Source organism: Artemia franciscana, chromosome 21, assembly GCF_032884065.1.
Source record: "Artemia franciscana chromosome 21, ASM3288406v1, whole genome shotgun sequence".
Taxonomy (NCBI): Eukaryota; Metazoa; Arthropoda; class Branchiopoda; order Anostraca; family Artemiidae; genus Artemia; species Artemia franciscana.
This window is the reverse complement of record NC_088883.1, coordinates 15789714-15815883: the sequence shown is the minus strand read 5'-3', so window position 1 is coordinate 15815883 and position 26170 is coordinate 15789714. Positions and strand designations below refer to the sequence as shown.

General features: G+C 34.2%; 1 protein-coding gene across 1 annotated transcript in view; it reads left to right on the top strand.

Annotated features, from left to right (window-relative positions):
- LOC136040663 (multiple epidermal growth factor-like domains protein 8) overlaps window positions 1–26170 on the top strand; it is a gene marked incomplete in the record, with an annotated part of 168217 nt that extends 142047 nt beyond the window's left edge. Inside the window, 3 exon segments of the mRNA XM_065724950.1 lie at window positions 5946–6086; window positions 12392–12579; window positions 22248–26170. Coding sequence (XP_065581022.1) covers window positions 5946–6086; window positions 12392–12579; window positions 22248–23012 — 1094 coding nt within the window.

Sequence of the window (26170 nt, the reverse complement as noted above, 5' to 3'; positions counted from 1 at the left end):
TTCAAAAATCATATTCATAATACTCCCTGTTTGAAAAGCGTGATTAAATCGCGCTTTCTAGGGCTATAATGAGAGAAAGGTTGAGATGGCTAGGGCACGCTTTGTGGACGAAGGATGACAAGATTGCCGAAGATCGTTCTTTTCGGCCAACCGTCTTGGGCTAAACTGAAAGCAGATCGTCTGCGGTTGGGGTGGAAGGATGTCGTAAAGAAAGATTTAAGGGAAATCGAAACTTCCTAAGAGGGTGGAAAGAGAGAGGCTTTCAATAGATTAGGACGGAGGAGGAGCGTGCGAGACCGTGTTGGCCTCATGTGACTTGGTGCTGCGGTGAGTTTTTAGTTGTAGCAGTAGCAATAACTTATCTAACGTCACAACCACTATATTAAAAAAAACAACTCATTTACCACACTATCACACCTGGGTCTTATCGTTTTTTAATCCTTTTAGTGATGTCGCTAATTCTTCTTTACAAAATAAATGTTCCTTCAAATCTAAAGTTTGACAAGTTTGTTCATTCTTTTCTCTGTCTTTTCCTCTAACTCCATTCGCTCATTCTCAGAATGTTCTGTCCGTCTCTCTTTCTAACTCTTTCCTTCTCACTAATTGTGGCCCCGTTCTTATCCAACTGGGACAAGTCCAGGTGGATTATTCCCTTTCAATTTCTTAACATGTCAGTACAATATTTTACTATTATGTCGTCTGGCTGCATCTTCCAAATCTTCGGTAATTTCATCCATGGCCTCCACTTCACAACTCCTTAATTCATACTTGAATGCTTTCTCCACTTTCTTTACATTCCTCTCATTTTTATATGATCTGTCGAAATATCACTCAATAATAATTGTACAGGCCCCTCTTCCTGTCTACTAAACATACATCGTGGTTGCAGCAGTAGCTGCATCTTAGTAAAGGCCTCCACTACTAGCGGGGCACTGGAACATCATAGAGAGCTGTTTAAGAGCTTGTTTTAAAGAAAATTGCTACATCTAGTGTCTTTGCAATTATTAAAAAAAAATATATTTAACACAAAACCAATTTGAGAAAAAACTGCATCTTCGTATACAATATGAAGAATGACGTCATAATTAAAGGTTATAACCACAAGTGATGCTAAAGTAAAATATTTGAAAGGGTAAAGATGACAAGGTAGTCTTTAGCCGGCTTATTAGTGCCTACATCTAGTGCCTTTTCTAATTATCAAAAAATAACTTTTTTCTATTATAATATTTCATAATATTACAATATTTTGGACGTCCTTGATAGTTTCAACCCCAATAAATTGTTTGTTTTTTAATACACAACCAATTTGAGAAAAAAACTGCATCTTCGTATACAACATGAAGAATTACGTCATAATTGCTTGAACTATTGAACTTGAACTATTGGGTTTAAACTATCTTTTTTTTTTTCGATACAGCTTTTCTCCAGTATTGACTCTCGTGTGTGTAGTTTAATTTGAATTCTGAGAAAATCCTTTGTTGCATATCTATGCATATTTGGATGGAATCTCTTCTCCTTTTTATCCAAACCGCCTTTTTATGATGGGCTGTCTGTAACTAAAACGTTTCAGATGTGTGTGACTATGACATTAAGTACTAATCGAATCGATATTTTAAGTCTAGGTCAAAAGTTGGAAATTGTTTTTAATGGACCGTAATTCTCCTTCCTTCGACAATAAATGATGGGCAAAAACTAAGTTGATGTTTATTTTCTTTGTCGAAAAAAAACTTAATAATAGGAATCCTCGTCTCATAGGAATCCATGAAGTGAAAAACTGATGGAGAGGTTAAGGAAAAGTATTTTTGAGTATGCTCCTCAGAAAACGTTACATTTCCTGCCCCATGGCTCTCGCGTAACTTGTAGCGCAAAAAAGACATATCTTAAGAGTCATGTTTTTCGGCAATAGTATACTAAATTAAGGAGAACACAAACTAAATATGATTGTTTTTAAGTATGGTTGTGCATCGCCTACTGCTTTCCTTTTTGTTTCTTTTGCTAATAAAGGAAAAAAGATGGCCCAAGAACCAAGATTTTTCGAAGGAAACTTCAATCCACACTTCAAAGAAATTTAAGAGACAGAAAAAGGTATAGAGTACTAGAGAGTACTGGATCTCATTAGTCTCCACAGTTGCAGTCTCAAAGATAAGGTTCTAAAAAAGAATTATCAAACAGGAAATTTTGGACGTCCTTGATGGTTTCAACCCCAATAAATTGTTTGTTTTTTTTTGTTTTGGATATTTTGACCAGTAAAGTGAAGATCCATTTAACTTCGTATCTTTAAAATCCCAGCTTGTGACTAAATTTTATATGCAAAAAATAGCCATAGAATTCAGAGAATTTAAAGATTATTTGAAGGACATTGACGATAAAACCATTTCTTTTATATAAAATAATGACTATAAATAGTCGATAAAGTTTCACGGTCTTTTGTGAAATTTGAAAAGCATCAAAAGACGATAAATGTTAGAACTGGGGACTGGTTGAAGAAATATGTTCTCTGTGCACAAGTCCATGCCTTGAGTTACTGCAGCATGACTCGAACTTCAATCCTCCTTGGCAGGAGGAGTGTCCTATAGCCGCTAGTAGATTTGTAGTTATAGGTCTAATGATGTTACCTATCTCATATTACCCACTCAGTCCCAGCGGCGGACTCATAAATTATGGAAATATCTGATAGTTATTATTAATAATAGTTAAATTATGGAAATATCTGACAGTTATTTTTAGAAAGGTGTGAACTAATCAGAATTCCTTGGGCATGTAATTGACTTATCTTGATTTAGATTCCTGTATTTCGAAATTTTGCTCGGATTTGTATTAACTAGGCCAATAAATTAATAATAGAACCAATAATGGACGCTGCCAATCAGTTTATAAGTATTAACATAATATATATATATATAAACATGGAATTAGGTTATTTAGAATTTACTTACTCAGGCAGGAAGGATGGGGTGCATAGGCAAGGAGTAGGATTCATGATAAAAAAAAAAGGAAGTTGCCAAGTCTTGTTTAGGTTGGAAAATTAATAATAATGGAATGATAGTTGCTCATTTTTGACTAATTAGTGCAGTTTGTCAGTCATAGTAGTAAATGCCCCTGTAAAACCGACTGATGGAGATGGTTCTGATGAATTTTACTTACAGCTACAGGAACAAATTGTTAGGATCCCAGTCGAAAATATAGTATTTTATTAGGGGATTTTAATTTCTGGATCGGTAGAAATAAGAATAAATATTGTCCTAATCTTGGTAAATTCGGTATAGGAAAAGAAACTAGTAAAGGTTACAGACTGTTGGAATTTTGCAGGTTAAGCATTAATATGGTATTAATATGATATTAATATTCGTCTTTTAATAGTGACAGCGATTGTTTCTTTTGTTTTCACTATTTTGTTGCCTTTTTCTTCTTCTCTTCTCTTTTTCTCCGTATTCTGAGTTCTTCAATTTTATGTTTCTTCTCGTATTTCACCGTTGTTGTTGCTGTCACTTCAGGCTTATTCATCTTACAGGCATTTACAGAAGGATTGAAACCATTGTTGTTTCCGTTTGAAATTTACTTTTGCTTTGACTAAGAGACATATTCAGACATATTCTGGACCATTTTCAAAATATTTTTCCAACATTATGGTTTATATAATATCCCTTACATGAACTTCACCCCCTGAAATATTTCTTCTTTCTTTCTTTATCTAAATTTTCTAACAAGCATCGCTGAATTTTTAGTTCATTTTCGTGAATACCAACTCTTTTTCTTTTTTACAGCAGCATGGTAAGCATTGTAATTCTCGCCCTTGCTTATGCTCCGCAGACGCTAAACTAACACGTTCCTCCATTCCAATGTAAATTTGGTGTGTCTTCTAACCGCAGATTTCGTTGTTACATTTTCATTTGCAATTCAATACGAATCTTGCTTTTGCCTGTTCCATGCCTTAAAAAAAAAAAAAAAAAAAAAAAAAAAAAAAAAAAAAAAAAAAAAAAAAAAAAAAATCCAAAGCCGAACTGGCGTATCATGACAAAACAAAGAAATAAATTTGGAGACGATAAATGGGTGTAATATTATTTTTGGTTTATTGGTTAATCTTTTCTTAGAATGTATTGAAATGTTCACAATTCAGTGTTTTCGTCTGGCCCCTTGTTTCTGTGGTAGGTTTATGGATGGCATTTCATACCTTTGGAAACATGGAATTTAGTTCTTAAATTGATTTCTTGACCAGTTAAACAGGTTTTACAAAAAAAAATTCAGTGAAAAAGGAGTAATTATATCATTGGTTGATCAGGTATATATAACTTGTTCTCTAGAGTGTCTTAACAGTGAATTATTGTATTTGAGGGACATTTTTTTTCAACGGTTACCCGATTGAATTTATAAATTAAATGTTTAAAAATGATGAAGTAAGTATGAAGAAAAACCATAAAAACGAAGAGTATCAATCTTTTGACGCTTTATTTTGAAAAAGATGCGTTTCCTGACCTTGTATACCAGTCCTTAGTGAGTGCGCACATTATTGACACATCACACTGAAACTTGCTTCAAAATAATCAGGCCATTGGGTAACTTTCTAAATTCTGAGAAAGATAAAACTGGCTGTATTTTAGTGGGTGGAGTGTATAACATTCCTTGCTCGTGTGGTAAGTTTTACATCGATTGAACCTACCGACAGTTTGGGAAAGTTTTATTGGGTACCGAAATTCCATAGATAATGCTCTGAAATTTGTAAAGCCTCCCGAAACTTTTGTTTCGGCTTTAGGAAAACATATTTTTTATCATCTTGACCATGAAGCTACAATTTCTAATGAGAAAGGTTTTACTCAATGGGCTAGGGAAGCATTAGAAATAAAAACAAATCGCAGATTTGGCAATTAATAGGGACACTGGAAATTCAAATATTGGCTGTATTTATGACATCATTTTGAAAAATTAGTATATATTCAAAAAAAGGAAGTCTTCCAAAATCTCCAAACGAATAGATTAAATGAAAACCCCCAAAGATTGACAGCATTGGATGCTAACCGAGGGATTATTTCTAAATAGAATAATTAAGTTCATGTTGAATTTTGAATTTATAATCTCATGTTTGCCAATTACTTTTGTGTGTTCATGGAAGTAGCTGGCTATTTGTATATCTGAGCATTAATTGTATGTATTTTAGTGGGGTTGTGAATTTTCTTTTATTTAATGTTCTTTTAGTTTTAGATTATATTTGTTTGTTTTTTTCTCTCTCATTTTTTTTTTTTTTAATTTAAAGCTGAAGCTGCCATGTTGTGTACTGATGAAATATTTGTTTGATTGTTTCTCTTTTTTTCTTCATACTGGCCGTAGTCCCCTTTGCTGTCTCCAGATTTTTTCTTCATTTTCTATGCTTTTTGCTTTAGCTATTCAGAGTAGCTTATCATCTGGTGTAGTTTTGCATGCGCCATAGATACCAAAAACAATAAACGATACCACCCCTGAAAAAAATATGCAATTTTGGCGCTTTAAATGTATATAAATTTTTACGTCACTCATATGGAATTTGTCTTTCGAAATTGAGGCTCCAAGCGAATTTCTCCCAACTCGGGACCTCTCTAGATCGTGTTTTGAGGCCAGAAAATATCAGAGTGTCAATTTAAAAAAAAATGAAAATCTCGTTCATTTCAACATACAACGCTTTGAAATTCGTTAACTTATTAAGGTAAAAACTTAGCATGGAATTGTGTGTTCATTTAAATTGCATAAAAATTGAGTTTTTGTAAATTTGTTTTTCCTTTGTTAAAAGATCACCGTAACGTGAGCTCAAAATAATAAGATGCTGATAACTTTTTTTTTATATAGGGATTCATTTCTGACTAATTTAAAGCATTTTTTGGGAATGGTGATGCCTCTTATAGTTAGATCTGGATGACCAAATGAGTTTTTCCATTATTTCCTTATTTGCTTTTATTTCTTTCTTCTTCTTTTTTTAGATTCACAGCCCCCTGTTCCGTGTTGGGCATTGCAATGTGATAGATGTCGGGAATCTTTTCTTGGTAACCCAATAAATGGACATCAGTGCTATCGTCAAATGGCTGTTGATACAATCTACTGCTTTGACGCAGACACGCAAGGTAATTATTTTTCTTCCCCATGATTTTTGATCAAACAGTTCGTGGTAACGAACTCTGGTAAGGAGCGACCCGGCTCAATAGTAACCGAAACTCTAAAATTACGGATTTTTTTTATAACAATAGCTACATCAAAAGAATCGCATTTTCATGCTGATTTTAAATATACAATTTTCATTAAGTTTAGACTTACCCATCAAAAGTTAAGAGCCTGAGAAAATTTGCCTTGTTTTATAAAATAGGGGGAAATACCCCCTAAAAGTCATAGAATCTTAACGAAAATCTCACCATCAGATTCACAACATCACCATCAGATTCACACATCTACAAAAATGTGGAATTTTGCATTTTTTGCCACAAGACAGATCACAGGTGCGTATTTATTTGTTTTTTTCCCATGGGTAATCGTATCGATCCAGTTGTCCTAGAATGTCGTGAGAGGGCTCATTCTTTTTCCCAAAGTCACCGGATCAAAATTCCAAGATAGCCATTTTATTCAACATAGTCGAAAAACCTAATAACTATTTCTTTGGGGACGACTTACTCCCCCACAGTCCCTGTGGGAGAGGCTTGAAGTTACAAACTTTGACCAATATTTCCATATAGTAATGGTTATTCGGAAGTGTACATACGCTTTCAGGGCGATTTTTTTGGTTGGGGGAGGGGTTGAGGGGACGGGGTTACGCGGAGGGAACTTTTCATGGAGGAATTTGTCAAGAGGGAAAAAATTCCATGAAGGTTGCCCAGGAATTTTTAGCCTTTTTTTAAAGAACAATGAAAAATAGAATATGAAAAAGTTTTTTCAACTGAAAGTAAGGAGCAGATTTAAAACTTAAAATGAACAGAAATTATTATGCATATGAGGAGTTCACCTCCTCTTAATACCTCGCTCTTTATGCTAAAGTAATTTTATTAATTTCAATTATTTATTCTACGGCCTTTGTGATTCAGCAGTCATTCTTAAGGAATTGGGACAAAATTTAAGCTTTAGTGTAAAGAGCGAGGTATTGACGAGGGGATGAACCCCCTCATATATAGTAATAAAAACATACGAATTTATTCTAATAAAAACATACGAATATAGAAGTTCGTTACGTAAGTTAATTCGTAAGTTACGTATATTTTTACTAATAAAAATGTTCGTAAGAAATGAAAAGTTCTAGTTGCCTTTTTGAATAACCAAAACATTGGAGGGTAACTATGCCTACTCTCCGCTCCTTTTTTCCCAAAATCGTCCGATCAAAACTATGAGGAAGCCATTTAGCCCAAAAAATAAATTAATATGCAAATTACGTTTTAATTATTCATGTGCGGAGAGACAAAATCAAAACATGCATTAATTCAAAAATGTTCAGAAATTAAATTAAAAAAAAGTTTTTTAAATGAAAGTAAGGAGCGACATTAAAACTTAACACGAACAGAAATTACTCCGTATATGAAAGGGACTGTTCCCTCCTCAACGCCCCGCTCTTTATGCTAAAGTTTTTTACTGTTTTAAAAAGTAGAGTTGAGAGAAAGAGTCAAACTTTAGCGTAAATAGCGGGGCGTTGAGGAGGTAACAGTCCCTTTCATATATGGAGTAATTTCTGTTCGTTTTAAGTTTTAATGTCGCTCCTTACTTTCATTTTGAAAAACTTGTTTTTTTTATTGAATCTCTTAAAGGATCAGGTCGGCCAAAACTCTAATTGACCTGAGTGTCAAAATGAACAAAAAGGAAAAACTTTTAATGTGCCTGTGGAAAATTGGCTGCTTATCTTGTCTCTTTTTGGACCCTAAAAATCCCCAGCGTCGTCCAAGGTAAGAAAAAAATGTCTAAAAAGTACGAATAGAGTCCCCTTGACATTTAGTATGTTTATTTGTCTTTTTCTTTTGTGTTTTTCTGTACTTATTGTTCTAATAATATTTATGACTTATTTTGTTTTACTGGATAGTCGTCTCTATTAAAAAGGGGAGGGGGGCACATTCGTGTGGCATTGCACCATCAGTATTGAAATATTTTATACTTTCTTTTTTCTTTCATTTCCTGCAATTAACGAAATAAGTTGTCCTATAGACAAACCCTGGAGCTTTCGATCTTTTAGTTTAATGAATAAGTAATATGTGGTTGTAATCTTTCTCAACTAACTATTGAAAAAAAGAGATAGCCTTAACTGGTCTGTCGTGTGCTTTTTTCAGGGAAAAGCATTGTAAGACGTTTGTAAACAAATAATTTGTTTTGTATCCCTATGGGCAGTCTAATCTATGAAAAGAAACAATAAATCTAATGAAAAGCTGGTGTTTGAGTATTTACCCTATAAAACTCTTTTCAATTTGAAATACAAACTTCCCATTGCCATATGTCTTTATCTGCTGTATTATTGAAACATAAACGTAAATTTTGAGTCTGTGCTTGAAGATACACAAAAGTATTCAGAATATGCAAGGAATAGAAGACAAAAAAAAATAGTAACTAAAAATACTACAAAAACACAGACAATAGAAAAAATCATTATGTTCTTTTAAATGTGATTAATAAATGTTTTGTTTCTTTACCATGTTCTATACAGACGCACCTTTAGGAAGGGGATAAACCTACCCCCTAGATGTGGAAAAATACCTTTAGATTGAAATTTTGAAAATTAGCCTTGAAATTTTGAAAAATGCCTTTTTGTATATTAATGCAGAGAATAGAATAAATTCCTTGCTATCTCCCTGTACTTTCCCGAATTGGTACCCTTGGCTTATACTCCGATCACTGAAAATTGGTTATCGGTGATCTGATCGAAATAATTGCTTTTTCTATTTGATTTTTTTCCCTGTCGATCCAAATCCCCAGTTTTTTCCCAAAAATATAGAAACTATTTTCTTTTTCTCTAGTTGAGCTACTATAATTACTGGGACACCAGCGTTAATTTTGAAAATGGTCTTTTTATATTTTCAAGGAAAATAAGTGTCTCCACGAATTTCGATAATTATCGGTCTTTTTGCTTCTTTAATAAAAAAAAAAGAGGTACTTGTTATTATCGGAATACGGAACACACCCAATGAGTAAAGTTATGATAATCTTAATGAAAATACGATGAAATTATAAACCATTAGTTTGTATAATAATATAATTTAAACTATATTTGTGCACATTAGGTAGGTTTGGGGGTAAAGTAACCTTACCCCACCCCTTAATGTACAAATGTATAGCCTTAGTTATATAAGTCCACTAGAGTCTATCCCCTTTATTTGCCTTTGTGGCTGTGAAACTGGTTTTCATAGATCGTACGTTATCCTTATTATCCTTAGCAAATTATCCTTAGTATACTTTATCTTTAGACCTGTCCTCGGGGAATGCGTGGGTCATGTTAAATCTGAATCTATGGTTCTAGAACCTTTCCACTATGCTAAGATGGCTAGGCAACATAAAAGATCACTAGAAATAGTGATGAATCGTTAGGTGTGGTAACCCTGGCCTCACCATGTATATTTTCACGTTTTTGGGCTGGACCCTATGTTAATTACTACAGTCCTTGTTATAATGCTTGGAATAAGATACAAAGATGGTGATTTAGATCAAAGATGTAATTTAAAGATTGTAATCCAAAACACAATGCTTATTACCATACCAATCGGAGACCATAGGGGAATTTCAGGACTTCACCGATATAGAATGAAAGGAACCTCTCTTAAAAGAATTGAAAAATTTTGGCCGAGAGTACACTTCTTGTACTTTTTCCTTGTCCTCTGGTCCCTCCTCTCTTTTCCCCCAAGGAATGAGTCTAATAGCACGTATACGTACCTCATTCTGAATTAACCTTCCGTAGGGTTTGTATTCAGCTGCTTCTCATCGGTTCGTTTGAACCTCGTTGCTACCACCACTACTACTGCTACTAACTCATTGCAGTATCATACCTCCTGATGTCAACGCATCTGAACATCCTGTCTCTCCTCTCTAATCTGTTCAGCTTTCTCTTTACTCCTTCCCAAGAAGTTCCGGTTTTCTCAATTGATTGTAAAAAAATCTTCCCAAGTCAGTCGAATTTCTTAGTTTTCGTGCGGGCTGAAACGGACGGCCAAAAAGCGCAACTATCAATTACCTACCATCGTTCAGTTGAAGAACGAGGTCTTCCCATCTTAGCCTTCATTTATTGTAACCCTGCAAAGTGGGATCGAGCCACTTGGGATTTTTACAGCTTATTGATTAATATCGGTCAGTTAAACGAGTACATAACTATTTTTAGACAATTTTTTTTGCAACATCTTTACTGCACACACCATATTTACTTTTTCTCGTTACGGAACATCATCTCTTCATCCTCACTTATTTCTAGATTATGTCCCAACACCGCATTGCACTTCCCGGCTGAAGGGCCCCGAAACGAAAATTGGCATCGCTGGTTTGGACCTTAAAGGTCTAGTGCTGTCATACTTACTTACTATTTATTTATTTCTGGTTTAATTAATTTAGTATAGCAGGATTTTTTCCAGCCAACTGGTAGGCTCACTACTGTTGATAGATAACTAGGTTCTTTTGTACACTCAAGCTTCAACTCTGGATATTTGAAAAATTTGTAGTTTTTTTAAAAGGTTTTTTGACAGTCCATGAAAGCAGTTTCTGTTTTTTTTTTTTTTTTTTTTTTTTTTTATATATATATAAATTATAAGACATCCTGTCTCTCATCATAGATTACCTTGAGTTCCTACTTTAATTGTAATACAGTGCCGATTGTATCAACCATGGAGGCAAATTTTGATATTTTTGTGTACCCCCATAAATACTTATTGCATAATAAATTTCATATTCGAAATAAAACCAGTCTTCCTTCCATTTGAATCGTCATATGCAATACTTGAAGGTTTTTGGATATTTTTTCCCCTGTACCCTCCTCGACGCTTGTCTCATCTTTCCTAGGAATAAAGGGGAAGTAGCTGTCCACTTTGGCAGTGGACAAACTGCCGGGACGGGTTGGCAATGTAGAATAGAGTCAATCATACAAGCTGAGTTCCAAAAATAAAGTCTTGTATTGACTTAAAATGAAAAGCCATTTAAGTTGTATTTAGATATTACCAGTGCTTGTGAAAGAGCCTGTTTTTAGGATTTCATTGTGTGAATCTAAACGAACTGGTGGCTAATCGTTCTTTATGATAACAATATGGCATTCAGTCTAATCATTTCCTAAAAACTGATAGTGACTTTTGGAAGTGTTTTGGCTTTAGATAGCTAACATTTACTTATTGCTTGAATGTTCGATCTTAGCCTTGATCTCGTCTTGGCCTAAGCCAAAGGGTATATCTATTGTTTGCGTAATGCCACAGGAAAGTGGAAATAACGTTTCGTAATGTTTTTTTTCCGGGGTTTAGAATAGCAAAATATAAAAAAATTGAGAGTTTACCGCCCTGCAGCTGACTTGGGATGCATCATTTTTGCATGTATAGCGCATTCGAAGTATTACTTAGTGGTAGTCTTTCCCGATCTAATTTGTAAACTTTTGGTATCTGTCCTGTATTCCAATACATCCGTTCATGTAAATGAATGTACCATGTAAAATTAAGGTCTTTTACATACACACACACAAACAATATATATATATATATATATATATATATATATATATATATATATATATATATATATATATATATATATATATATATGTATATATATATGGACGCGGGTTCGAATCCCAGTGTACCCAATTGTTCAGTTCGGGACGAGAGTCAGTGGCGTGACTCTGTAAGCTTAGCCAGAGTCGACCCAGCTTTAAATGGGTACCTGGAGAAATCTGGGGAAGGTAAACAGGAAGGGTGTGCGAAAGCACAGGATGGTTGGCCACCCCCCATTGCACTTCCTGGCATATATATATATATATATATATATATATATATATATATATATATATATATATATATATATATATATATATATATATATATATATATATATATATATATATTGTTTCAATATGTGACGAAGGACTGGTTTGAATATCTTAATTAATTTTTGCACCTATTGAAAAAACGAGAGAAGAAATCCAGCAATAAGCAGTGCGACCTTTTTAATTAAATATTATCCTCCTATTTATTTTCTATTTTATTTTTGTATATACGGTTGTATCATTCTTATTATGCTATTATCATATTTATTTTTTCTGTATAGGGGTTGATATCACTTTTACATGTTATTTATATTAATGTTATTATAAATCGGGGACTCTCTCTTTGTGTGTGTTAGCCAATTTATTATCCTTGTAGCAGGATGCTTATTTCTTCCTGATTTTTCAATGATGAATCATTTTGAGTGATCTATTTTCTGCTTTAAGTGCATACTTGTTTTCTTCTAGAAAACTGCAATCTTAAGCCGAGTCATTTACAAGCAGAGAGCACTGTTTTGTTCGCTATTCAGCCCAAATTTATGAACGTGGATATCCGATTAATAGCAGATGCAACGCTTGGTTGTGTCGATGTGTTTGTAGCTCCTAAAGATGATGCTTTTGTTGTTAAATGGAGCCAGGAAACAAAAGTTCATACGGTAAGACCTGTGGTAAATTCTGGGTTCGCAGATACTTTTCTCTTTAACATCTTCAGTCTTTTGCTAAAGTTAGATAGACTCTGGGTCTGGTTTTATTGTATGAAATAAAAACAGAGGCTAATAGATCTTATTGTGTATTGTTGACAAGTGTCCGTAACTTCTAGCCTGAAAACAATAGTCAAACAGTTCTACATCAAAAGAATTGCATTTTAGTGCTGATTTCAAATATATAAGTTTCATCAAGTTTAGTCTTACCCATCAAAAGTTACGACCCTGAGAAAATTTGCCTTATTTTAGAAAATGGGGGGAAACAACCCCTAAAAGTAATAGAATCTTAACGAAAAACACACCATCAGATTCAGCGTAACAGAAAACCCTGTTGTAGAAGTTTCAAGCTCCTATCTACAAAAATGTGGAATTTTTTTTTCAGGGGTAATCGTATCGACCCATTGGTCCTAGAATCTTGCGATAGGGCTCATTCTAACGGAAATGAGAAGCTCTAGTGCCCTTTTTTAAGTGACCAAAAAAATTGGAGGACACCTAGGCCCCATCCCACGCTAAATATTTTCCCGAAGTAACCGGATCAAAATTCTGAGATAGCCATTTTAGTCAGCGTAGTCGAAAAAACTTATAACTGTGTCTTTGGGGACGACTTACTCCCCTACAGTCCCTGTGGGAGGGGCTACAAGTTACAAACTTTGACCAGTGCTTACATATAGTAATGATTATTGGGAAGTGTGCAGACGTTTTCAGGGGGACTTTGTGGTTGGGGGAGGGGTTGAGAAGAGGAGAATATGTTGGGGGAACTTTCCATGGAGGAATTTGTCATGGGGGAATAAAATTTCCACGCAGGGGGCGCAGGATTTTCTTGCATTATTTAAAAAAAAAAACAATGAAAAAATAAATATGAAAAAGATTTTTTCAACTGAAAGTAAGGAGCAGCATTAAATCTTCGAACGAACAGAAATTATTCCCCATATGAGGGGCTCACCTCCTCCTAATACCTCGCTCTTTACGCTAAAGTATTTTTAGTAATTTCAACTATTTATTCTACGGCTTTTGTGATTCAGGGGTCATTCTTAAGAAATTGGAACAACATTTAAGCTTTAGTGTAAAGAGTGAGGTACTGACAAGAGGGTGACCCGCCCCCCCCCCCATATACGTAATAAAAACATGCGAATACAGAAGTTCGTTACGTAAGCTAATTTGTAAGTTACGTATATCTATTACTAATAAAAACATTCGTAAAAAATTAAAAGTTCTAGTTGCCTTTTTAAGTAACCAAAAAATTGGAGGGCAACTAGGCGTCCTCCCCCGCTCCTTTTTTTCTGAAAATCATTCGATCAAAACTATGAGAAAGCCATTTAGCCAAAAACAATAAATATGCAAATTTCGTTTTATTTATTCATCTGCAGAGAGCCAAAATCAAAACATGCATTGATTCAAAAACACTCAGAAATTAAATAAAAAAAACAAGTTTTTTTCTGAAAGTAAGGAGCAACATTAAAACTTAAAAAGAACAGAAATTACTTCATATATGAAAGGAGCTGCCTCCTCGTCAACGCCCCGCTCTTTACGCTAAAGTTTGACTCTTTGTCCCTAACTCTACTTTTTAGAACAGTAAAAAACTTTAGCGTAAAGAGCGAGGCGTCGACGAGGAGGCAGCCCATTTCATGTACGAAGTAATTTCTGTTCGTTTTAAGTTTTAATGTCGCTCCTTACTTTCTGTTAAAAAAAAACTAGTTCTTTTATATTTAATTGGACATTATGTAACGGGAATCCATGCATGTATTTCTCCAATGTACGATAAGAGTCAGTTGGTTTCTGATGGTCACAAGAGAGTTTGCGTTTACTATTCAGCTATGAATTTGGTTAACTTGGTAGAAGACTTGAGAGCCAAGACTGATAGTGTTTGTAAGAGACACGGCTGGCATAACTTTTTCAGAGCTGTATAAAAATGATTAATTTTATCCAGCAGACTCTTTGGCCAGTTTCTTTTATGAAAATAGAAAGGAATTTGACACTGATAGAATAAGTCATTAATGGAAACTGACAAGTGGTCATACTACCCACTTTTCAAACCGTGGCTATGCACTGTGGAACCCTTGCAATTTTGAATTATTGTGATATTGGAAAACCTTTATTTAGAAAGCATTTTTAAATAATGTAGCTCAAAGAGTGAGGTTATGGCAGTAAAAATTCGAAATAAATTGTAAAAAAAAAAAATGGATCCATATCGTCTCATGTTAAATTGTTGAATATTAAACCCTCATATTTTACCCATTTTTTTATTATATTACAGATTTTATTCGGATTTCAAATATTCTATCATCGTAGGTACACATTTTTCCGCGATCATCTTTATTGGCTTTGAGACCATTTTATCAGCATGTGTGGCTTTTAATAAGAGACTGATTAAATAATGACCCTTATCGACTACAAAGTTCTTTTGTCGTTAGTCCTGCGGCATGTAGGATTAAATATTGGGCCATATATGTCCAGGCAAAGATCAATTCAGGGGTTCACCACAAGACTCCTGTAAGTGACAGCCGTAATTGCTTGATTCACAATTTGAGTTTGAATGGATAAATTGAACGGTGTTTTTTAAATAAGTTTATGGTAATCCGCTTGGAGTCTGTCGAGACGAATTCTTGAACCCGATTCTGTTTAACACATCTTAACGCGGGAGATGAGGGACAGCGGGTTTAGGAATTGGTTATTCGTTTCTCTGACAGTCTTTCGAAACCCTTTTCCTTAATTTTTATTGGAATTATCTGTTACAAGTTTGTTTCCAAATTGTTGGAAATTTAAGCATAGCAGGACCTCAGTACAAAATGGATATGTTCCTTATTGAGAAAATATAAAAAAATAATAAACAAATAAAATAAAAAAGAAAAAAAAGAAACGGAGACTTTATTCGTATTATATATTTGTGTCCCTCCAGGACCTTTCTGATTTTTATTTTGTTTATTTTTTCCTTTTTCATTGATTTTCAGTAGTACACTTAATTCTGGACATAGTCAAGCGTGCGATACTACCCCCAAGTGGATATTAGTATCGCTACATATTGAGTCCAGCATGGCACATCAATTTTTGCCTTTTCTTAATCTTTTTATTCAAGATATATATTAAACCAAAGCATAAAATTTGGACTATCCTAAGTTGTAGACACCTCTGATCAACAGGAAATGAAAGCTGCTCTGATAGGCAGCTGATTCCGCCGTTGATGGTTGGGTCAGGCAGAACTAGCCCAACATCTTTTCTTTTAAGGCCGTGATTAAGTGAACTGATGGAACTCGAAATTTAAAAAGTACTCAAGTATTCATTGGCGGAAGATGCCGCTTTTAATATCAGGCCATAGCTTCTTGAAGATGCTACAAAATGTTTGAAAGGATTTTGCTCTATTTCCTCTAATTGCTTAGGAATCTTAGAAAATGTCTAGGTCTTTTTCACAAGTGTACTCTATGAAGGATATTGTTTTTAGAACAAAATCGGTACTATCACGAGCAGAAGACAATAACCTGTAAGATGATTGGAAACATTTTTCGATGTATTTTCCTGTTTTCTAACAGTCCCCTAGAATATTTTCAGCTACCTGAAATTTTTACAAGTCGGTTGCCACAAAGAATCATTTCAGATCGCCGATAATAGCCCCTAGAGACCAAAATGACAAGCTGGTATAATCAACTGCTTGTTAATAGAGTGTGAAATTTTCACAAATTATTTCAATGCAATGAAGAAACCTAGAAATGAGAAATAGTCAGTAGCCTTCCGTAAAGTTGTGCACACAAAGCTGAAATCATGGGGAAAATTAAATCAAAGCGAGGTATGCAACTGCGAAACTGCGAAAAATTTGGGGAAAGGCGAGTGGATAAAGAATCGAAAAGAGGCTTAGGCGGACTGTTGCATGGAAGTTGGAAAGAATGGACTGGTCAACCTCAAACGAGGCCACGACTACTTTTACCAAGTACAATGTCAGCTTGAATGTGCTCAGCTAGATACTTGCTTTTTCATGATTTTTACCCAGAAAGACTTCTACATTGAAAAGATAGACCGCGATCCAGGCTTTTGGACCGATAAGATTTTTCCCAAGCTAAAAGGATTCTTCATGGATGCTTTGATCCCAGAGTTCCACGGGGGCTTCCAATACGAGAGCCGTACTTATAAGATTAATCGTCTAGTACCGGTAACAGGAAAATTCATTTTCCTTACATTCTATCCTTCTTTGTATTTACATACTTAATTGTATTGTCATTTGAAATAAAATACCTTTGTTTATATTGCTTGTCCTCCAACTTTATCAAACAGTTCGTGGTAACGAACTGTAGTAAAGAGCGACCAGCTCAACAGTAACCAAAACTCTAAAAAATGGAAGTTTTGATACCAATAGCTACATCAAAAGAATCGCATTTTAATGCTGATTTTAAATACATAATTTTCATCAAGTTTAATCTTACCCATCAAAAGTTACGAGCCTGAGAAAATTTGCTTTATTTTAGAAAATAGGGACAAACAACCCCTAAAAGTCATAGTACCTTACTGTAGAAGTTTCAATCTCCTATCTACCAAAATATGGAATTTTGTATTTTTTGTCAGAAGGCAGATCACAGATGCGTGTTTATTTGTTTTTTTTGTTTGTTTTTTTTTTCAGGGGTGATCGAATCGACCCAGTGGTCCTAGAATGTTGCAAAAGGGCTCATTCTAACGGAAATGAGAAGTTCCAGTGCCTTTTTTAAGTGACCAAAAAATCGGAGGGCAAATAGGCCCCCGTCCCACGCTAAGTATTTTCCCAAAGTAACCGGAACAAAATTCGGAGATAGCCATTTTATTCAGCGTAGTCGAAAATCCTTATAACTATGTCTTTTGGGACGACTTATTCCCCCACAGTCACCGTAGGAGGGGCTACAAGTTACAAACACTGACCAGTGCTTACATATAGTAATGATTATTGGGAAGTGTACAGACGTTTTCAGGGGCGTTTTCATTTGGTTGGGGGCAGGGGTTGAGAAGAGAGGGATATGCTGGGTGAACTTTTCATGGGGGAAGAAAATTTCCATGAAGGGAGCGCAGGATTTTCTAGCATTATTTAAAAAAAAACAATGAAAAGATAAATATGACAAAGTTTCTTCAACTGAAAGTAAGGAGCAGCATTAAAACTTAAAAGGAACAGAAATTATTGCGCATATGAGGGGCTCACCTCCTCCTAATACCTCGCTCTTTACGTTAAAGTATTTTTAGAAATTTCAACTATTTATTCTACGGCTTTTGTGATTCAGGGGTCATTCTTAAGAAATCGGGACAAAATTTAAGCTTTAGCGTGAAGAGCGAGGTACTGACGAGGGGGTGAACCCCCTCATATATGTAATAAAAATATGAGAATACAGAAGTTCCTTACGTGAGCTAATTTGTAAGTTACGTAAATCTTTAACTAATAAAATTAATTTTTACTAATAAAAAAATTCGTAAAAAATTAGAAGTTCTAGTTGCCTTTTTAGGTTACCAAATAATCGGAGGGTAACTAGACCTCCTTCCCCGCTCCTTTTTTTCTCAAAATCATTCGATCAAAACTATGAGAAAGCCATTTAGCCAAAAAAAATAAATATGCAAATTTCGTTTTAATTATTCATCTGCGGAGAGCATAAATCAAAACATGCATTGATTAAAAAACGTTCAGAAATTAAATTAAATAAAAACAAGTGTTTTTTAACTTAAAGTAAGGAGTGACATTAAAACATGAAACGAACAGAAATTTCTTCATATATGAAAGGGGCTGCTTCCTCATCAACGCCCCGCTCTTCACGCTAAAGTCTGACTCTTTCTCTTAACTCTATTTTTTAAAACAGTAAAAAAACTTCAGCGTAAAGAGCGGGGCGTTCACGAGGAAGCAGTCCCTTTCATATACGAAGTAATTTCTGTTGGTTTTAAGTTTTAATGTCACTCCTTACTTTCAGTCATTTTTTTTTTATTTAATTTATAAGAAACCTTTGGTTTTCTAAGAATCCTCGAAGAAAGCTTTCAACTAATTTTGGTATTTAGTTTTGAATTAATCAACTGAGGTATTTTAAATAGCCTATCCCTAGGAAAAAAAGTGGAAAAAGCAATAAATTTTAAAATGCACTCTATGCATGCCGTCAATGTTGCATATACATGGGCATTTTGTACTTGAGAATGATAGTGCTCTTTTGCTCATTTTCTCTTCTCCCTTGGTCGGTAACCAAGCTTTGCAAGACGCAGCCAAATATATTACTATTTCTCGGCTGAAGCATCTCACCAAAGGAAGCTGTCAATCGAAACTTTTGACAAGACTTGATAATTGGTGCTATTTTAAGTTTTGACAACCGACGGTCTCTAGAGAATTAAAAGACAGAAGGCTAACCAAATTTCAATTTTGAAGCTCGATGTTTTCAAGTTTACTTAATCACGGCCTTAATGAATAATACAGACTTGCCACTGTTAACAAGTTTGTTGAAATTACTCTTCAAGAACTCAACAAGAACTCAACTTCTAGACCTCTCTTGTATCATTGGCATTATCTTCACAGTTGCTTTACTAAAGCAGGTAGACTACTTTGATAATAAAATTGTTGTCTGATTTTCCCTTTAGTAATGACACAACTTACTTAAATTAAAATTGTTCAGCACCATCCGGCAGTTGACCTGCCTGTTCGATGTCCTCTGTTTTCTTGATGAGTGAGTAGTCGGTTGATCTTTAAGTTATGTTGACCACTCAGAAAATGCGTTAAATTTGCTGTTGTGTTTCTCCCAGGACTTGTCAACTCTGTTTTTGAACAGTTCTGCTAAAATGTAACAATTCTCTTTGATTTTCATTGAATATTCTGTGATATCGTCTCTTAAAGGTTTCAAATCATAATCTAACATTAGCTGAGTGTCTCCATCACCAAAGAGGGCTTTTCATGTAGTAGCTGAAGCTGGGAATTTCTTTTTTTAGTATGGCTAGTTTCTTATCCCTTATAGATTTTGAGGCTTTCTTTGCTTAATGATGATGATGATTTTATTAAGTGGTTAAACCTTTACAAGTATTTCACTGCTAAATGTCTACAGACTAACACTAAAAAGAAAGAGAAAAAAACTAGAATGAATGAAACTAATGAATGCTACAATCAGAGGCAACAATCATGTATAAATATCAAATTTTAACATCAAACCAGTCTTCTAGTTGAATACTAAAATCTGTTCAAACATTTCCTTAATAAATAACGACGAGGACCACACTGCCTTTCCATCATAAACACCAAAAAACAAGAAGAACAATAGGGAATTTCTCAAGACAGTGGGAAACAAATTAGAATGAATGTTTTGAAAAAATGTTCATTTTAGTTTTATTGATTTTATCCTCTTGTAAGTTGTTTTTTCTTATTTGTATTGCTGAGGACGGCCCTTGGACATAGGGCCGAAATATTCACTCTAATTTGTTTCCCACTGTCTTGAGAAATTCCCTATTGTTCTTCTTTTTTTTTTTTTTTGTTTATTTCCTTAATACTTTATCAGAAACTACTTAACTAGGACAAAATGGGAAATTAATTCCTAGAGGTTGCTTGCTTTGCTTGCCTCTGATATCTTTTTGTCTCAAACTCTGCTTTAACTTGAGCTTCCACTAGCGTTTCAGTCAATTCTCTGGTTTTTATCTTTTTCTTAGCCCTGGTATTCGTACTAGCCAGTTAAGTATACGCCATTTGAAATGGGCAAAGCTACTCCGGTGAAACAATGTCTGAACATGTAGGATTGGTTCCAGGGAAGATATTAAGATCATCCTAAGTTGGGCTTCTTTTTGCTGCGTCGGGAATCAGACGCTCAGAAACATAAAGATCTTATTTTCCACAAAGAAGAGGAAAAGAGAGAAAGAGTGAGAGAAGAGGAATAGAACAGGAACAAGAAAAGGAAAACCATTCAACCCTAACCGTCATTAGTGAGACTGTTGATAAAGTTTAACAGCTTATTTGATGGTACTATTCTTAGTAAGCAAATCACATAATTGTTTTCAGAAATTTCAAATACAACGCAAGTCATTAGTGTCATCGGTCAACCATTGGGTACTATGACCTGTGTCATAATAGCCTTTACAAACTGTATCCTAGTACCAGACTCTCCATTTTGTTTGGGATATGCATTTCCTCCTAGATGGTATGCCAATGTAATGATTTCTCAACTTCTCATGCTGAATAAAGACCTAACCTAACGCCCAGCAAAATTAGTTAGCCTATGTCATACCACTTCGTCCACACTGAAGTTTGTTGCTGGATAGAAGAAAAACTCACTTTGAGGGTCAAAAAATTTGTTTATCACCGAGTTTAAGTTTTCACTGGGTAATTTCTCCTTGAGACTCGTTTCTCTTTTGCATTATAGATGTCTCTCAACTCTTGCCAGAACAGATTAATAAGATTAATACAACCTATAGATCAGTAGTTCTAAGAGTGTTTCTTACTACCCCCCATGTCGTTATACCCGACTCTCGCCTAATTATTATTTTTAAGTGTTGGAGTAATAAAATAGGGTAGAATTTGAACTGGTCGTTAGATTTGACATTGAGACATTTTTTTTTTTTTGGAAATGAAAACTTTCACCTAAGATTTCAAAAACTTAGTCATAGGATATACCACAGAGTAGCAAAGCAGAACATGACAGGATTATTATTTCTAATAAGATATACCTTTTATGTACTGGTTTATGAGATGTTAAGTTGCCCTTCCCTTACTTATATAGATCCACTGACCTCTACCTAATAGCTAGTACGTAACTATGTAATTTTGAATGATCAATAATATTGTTTGAAAATTGTCTATAACAGGTGTTCGTTTCGTATTAACTGCATATGTGTTTAGCGGCAAATCACCACTGCCTGATAGTGCATGAAACTGGGAGGTTTATTTATTCTGCATTTCTAGACCAACTAAACCAGGCTATCTTAGAATTTCAATTGATATTAAGCCTACATTAGCCCTGTTTGGGCCCGTATTGTACTGTTTTATGGCTTAATGTAGCAGAAATTGGCACATTGTCGCGGCAAACTTATTTGGTTAACACAGTAGAGGTAATATACAGTAGCAAAATGTTTCTCCAAGCAGGACTCACATTTCTTAGCGCGCAATTTGGGAAGTTTTCCGAACCATCACAGCCATAGTTCCAATTGCTACTTGGTTTTCCATCGGAAACATTTGTCATTGCGCGTGTGCGAAGGCGGCGTCATGAAGCTTGTATGGTTTTAGATGCGCTTCTGTATATTACCTCTACAGTGTTCGTTAGTTAGAAGGGGGCAAAATTCTGTTTTTTTTTATAATATGAAATTAATTGTAGAGCTAAGGGTAGGAAAATGAATTGATTCACACAGGTGATACTAGTTAAAAAAAAAGAATCTTTTTGATGAATATACGGAATAGAAAGCTTAAATGAAAAATTTTGTAATGTTTTCTATTTACAAAAATTAATTTCAATATTAAAAAAAAATTATATAATAAAAAAATTCAATGTAGACGTTTGTTAAGCTCTGTCCTTTCTATTCAATCCTACACTTCGATGGACTAATCTAAAACTTACCTTGGCGTCACTGTAACGAGGCTTCTCATTGATTGTTGATCTAGGCGGCCATATAACAAAACACCTTTGGTGGAGATAGATACTATTAGATCCTTTAATTCTTTTCAATTTATTCAGGTTGATGTTGATTCGAAGTATGTACTACCAGAGAATATTGGCATAGCAAACATAAGTCAAAGTGAACGGTACACATTAGCATATCGCGTTCTGGAGCACAAGAGCAGCAAATTGCTGACATTCGTGACTGTAGATGATCCCTTGAGTATTGTGATAGTACGAAACTTAACTAATCGTTTAGTATTAACTCTTCCGCAATCAAAACACGACTTAAGATCCACTCGTTTTTATGTGATTATTAGATCGGTACAAAACCAGTCTGCACATGGTTTTTTATTCTTCCGGCAAGATCAGCCAAGAATCGATCTATTTGTGTTTTTTAGTGTTTTCTTCTCCTTCTTCTTTCTATTCTTGGCAGCGTCTGTGATTGCGTGGAATATCAAAAGTGCTATAGATGCACGACGAGCAAGAACCCGCTACGTTCAAGAAATGCAAACAATGGCACGTAGGCCATTTGGTAAAGTTTCTGTAGTTTTTGAACTACTTGGATCTCCAAAGCAAGAAAGTCCAAAAAGTGAAATTGAGTACTGTAGTATTATTGCTTGTCGTGACTCAGGAATTTGGCCTATTGCTAGTGAGCCGATTGGTGATGGCAGGGCTGCTATTGATACTGTGTTGGTTGATTTACCAGGTGGCAAAGAAGCACCGTCCCGGCTGCTCCTTGGCTCCAGTTTTGTGCTGAACGGATCTGGAACTGCTGATGCAGTATTCAGACGTAAACCCAGAAGAAACTTTAAAGTTAGGTTTAGAAGACAAATTACTTAGTAAATATGTAAAGTAATTAAGAACATAGCTTATATTGAGTTAAACCCGTGCATGCCCTTGATATGGTTAAACGCTGTAAACAATAGTTTTTTTTTACCCTCAATTTAGCATTAATATCTCGCAATCTATTCATCTAGTATACAGCTAGAAATATTCCTAATTAATGGACAGTAATGTGCCGAGAGCAAGCCTAACTGAGTGGATGGTACGCTGAACTTGCGATCCTATATCTTTCGGAACGAGCATTCGGACCCTGGTGTTGCAAAATTAGCCGACGTGAGTCCGGGAGCTTGTAGATAAATAAATTCCCATGGAACATCTCAATTTCAGATGCCAGGTGAGACGATAAAATCCCTGGTTTCTGCTGCTGTAAGGATTTTATAATTTATGTGCTTGAGAATGTACCTTCTATCAAGATAAAAATCCGTTTTATTGGTCTTGAGCATTTTTATCGGTAGATAAAAGTCTATGATTATTTAAGTAAAAAAAGGTTTGGGTGAATTGGGGTGAAAGACTTTTTTTTTACTTTTTGCATTGCTCAAAAGTATTTCTCAAGTTTGGGTGAAAGACTTTTTTGGGGACTCAATTGAAAGACTTTTCTCAGTTGGGGTGAAAGACTTTTTTTTTTTTTCATTGCTCAAAAGCATTTCTCAAGTTTGACAGAAAAAGGAAGAATATACTATTTATGATGGCGCAACACAAAAGAAAACTCTTAAAAATCGGTATATTAATATATATATATATATATATATATATATATATATATATATATATATATATATATATATATATATATATATATATATATATATATTTATACTTGGTTTGGTAAAGAAATGTCCTCAGTAATGGTCCATCAGATATGGTCTTCAGTAAAGAAATTGACTATTAAACACTATGAATTCACCTTTTCCGATTTTTTAAAATAAAAATATGTAGAAAACTAATGAAGTGGGAATTCAATCGCAAAAAATTCATAAGTTAAAATCATAATTTGTCTGAAACATGATGGCACTGTTGGAGTTGAAGATGTTTTATTGATTGATTGATTTTTTACATTCAACCGGTCGACAGAAAATACAAAAAAAGATAAATGTAATTGTTTGAAATTATGCCAATTTTACTGACTGAAGTAAAAAAAGGATTTGTAATAAGTCAAATTACAAATGGCTTTAATTTGACAAAATTCACCAAAAAATTAAAGGGAAATGGAAGAAGTTTTATTTTGGGCACTGTGCATTGGGGTAATTCCAATGGAAGAAATTGAAGACACTTCTCATAAAATATAAACGGTGACCCAAATAATTTGGTACTTGTATCATTTAAGCTGAATCATTTTAGTTCAATTATAAATGAGTTTCACTGCACAGATAAGAGTTAAGACAGAATAAATTAATCGTTTTGATTAATGTCACTTGATTTTTATATCAGTTCTGACGTATTCAACACAATCTTTAACATTCACATAACATGACTTAGTTGACATAACACATTTTAATGTCAGTTTTATTTTGAAAGATAACTGTCAACTCTAATTGATGCTTAACGATGCAGTTTCGAAAAAAAATTAGAAGACATGTCGAAGAATGATAACGTTTCAAAAGCTAGGAATCGTCTTAAAAGTCATTGTGTTTAGTTTTTAAGTTATAACATTAGCATGGTTATAGACCTTATTAACTACGGTTTGGGACTTCAGATTATTATTGTAAGACTGTAAATTAATGAATAAATTTGGTAAATTATTGAATCTGAAGGTTTGCTGTTCTTTGTCTCTTCACATAATAAAGTAACATGGTACGATTTGGTGTGATGGGCTATGGGTATGTATCATTTCTTGATTAAATTACTCGATGTCCTTTAAAATATTCCGTTTTTATGATTGGGTAGCAAGGATGAAACACATAGCTTTGTTTGGTACCAACCTACAACATCGCCACCGAATTGCAAAGAAAGCGGAGCAATCTGAGCATGAAAAAGTTCCTGGGTTTCGTTGCCCATTTACAAAAACGGCGCCAAATTTCATCGCAACCATAAAAAAATCCTCAATCCTTTTCTTCTCTTAGAGCTAAAAAAATGGTAATAACAAATATTTAATAATAAAACAACTTCATAATTTAATAATGAAAGAATTCAAAATGTTATTAAAAAGTTTTTAATTAAATTACAATAAAAAAATAAAATAAATGGACTTAATACTAATAGCAAAAGAACTAAATAATAAGTTGAGATCAATCATGGACTACTGATAACCTGTAGTTGACTATTGGTGCCCATGATGTTTACTTTTGAAAATCTTGTGCAAAGGGCACTGTTTTTGTACCACTATCGTTTGTCCACTGAGATGTTGAAATTGGTGCCAGAAAAAGCTATGTGTGTCCGGTCCTTTAGATATTAAAATCAAACAAAGTATACTGTTTCTTGTAATTGTTTCTTTATATGATTTTTATTTCAAAATTAGCTAGAGTTTCTGTCATATTCTTGCACAGTTTGTTTGTCACTTGTTTATCCCTTCATTTTTTCATCAGTGTTAACCGACCTTATATTCTGCCCACGATCTCAACATGAGCAATACTTTAAACGTTTAAGTATTTCTTTCATCCCCTGAACAAAGAAAGTGTAGGGTGCAGGAAAAATTCGTGTCAGTATTATTTCATATCTGCAGTAAAACTGCTTTCGTTATTTTGGAACAAATTTTATTCAAAATGTCTATGCAAAATAACCATGTAATTAAATTATAGCACTCTGTTTCATTCCGAAAGATAATTTGATTTTGATAAACCCTGATCTGGAATTTTAGGAAGCAATCTGTAGTGTTTGCGAAGTTTTTTTTTTCATTTTTAGGTTTCTACGATGTTTACGTTTTTTATAATTTTTTGTCCTTCCTTTTGTGGAGACGTTTACATAGCTGAAACTGTTAAAAGGTGTGTCCAATAAATTTGAAACACATCTATCGCAAAACCAATAAAATAAAGATGATGTTGATTTATGTTGGACGGCCAATAGACAAGCCTGACAATTTTGCGATATAATTGCCCTTTTTCCGTAATAAAAGTATAATTTAGGAATGAAGATATATGCACTTTTTCACACATTTGCTTAGTATAAAATGTGCCATATTTTTTGTCTTTTTAGAGATACAGAATAAACTTTCAAGCTGG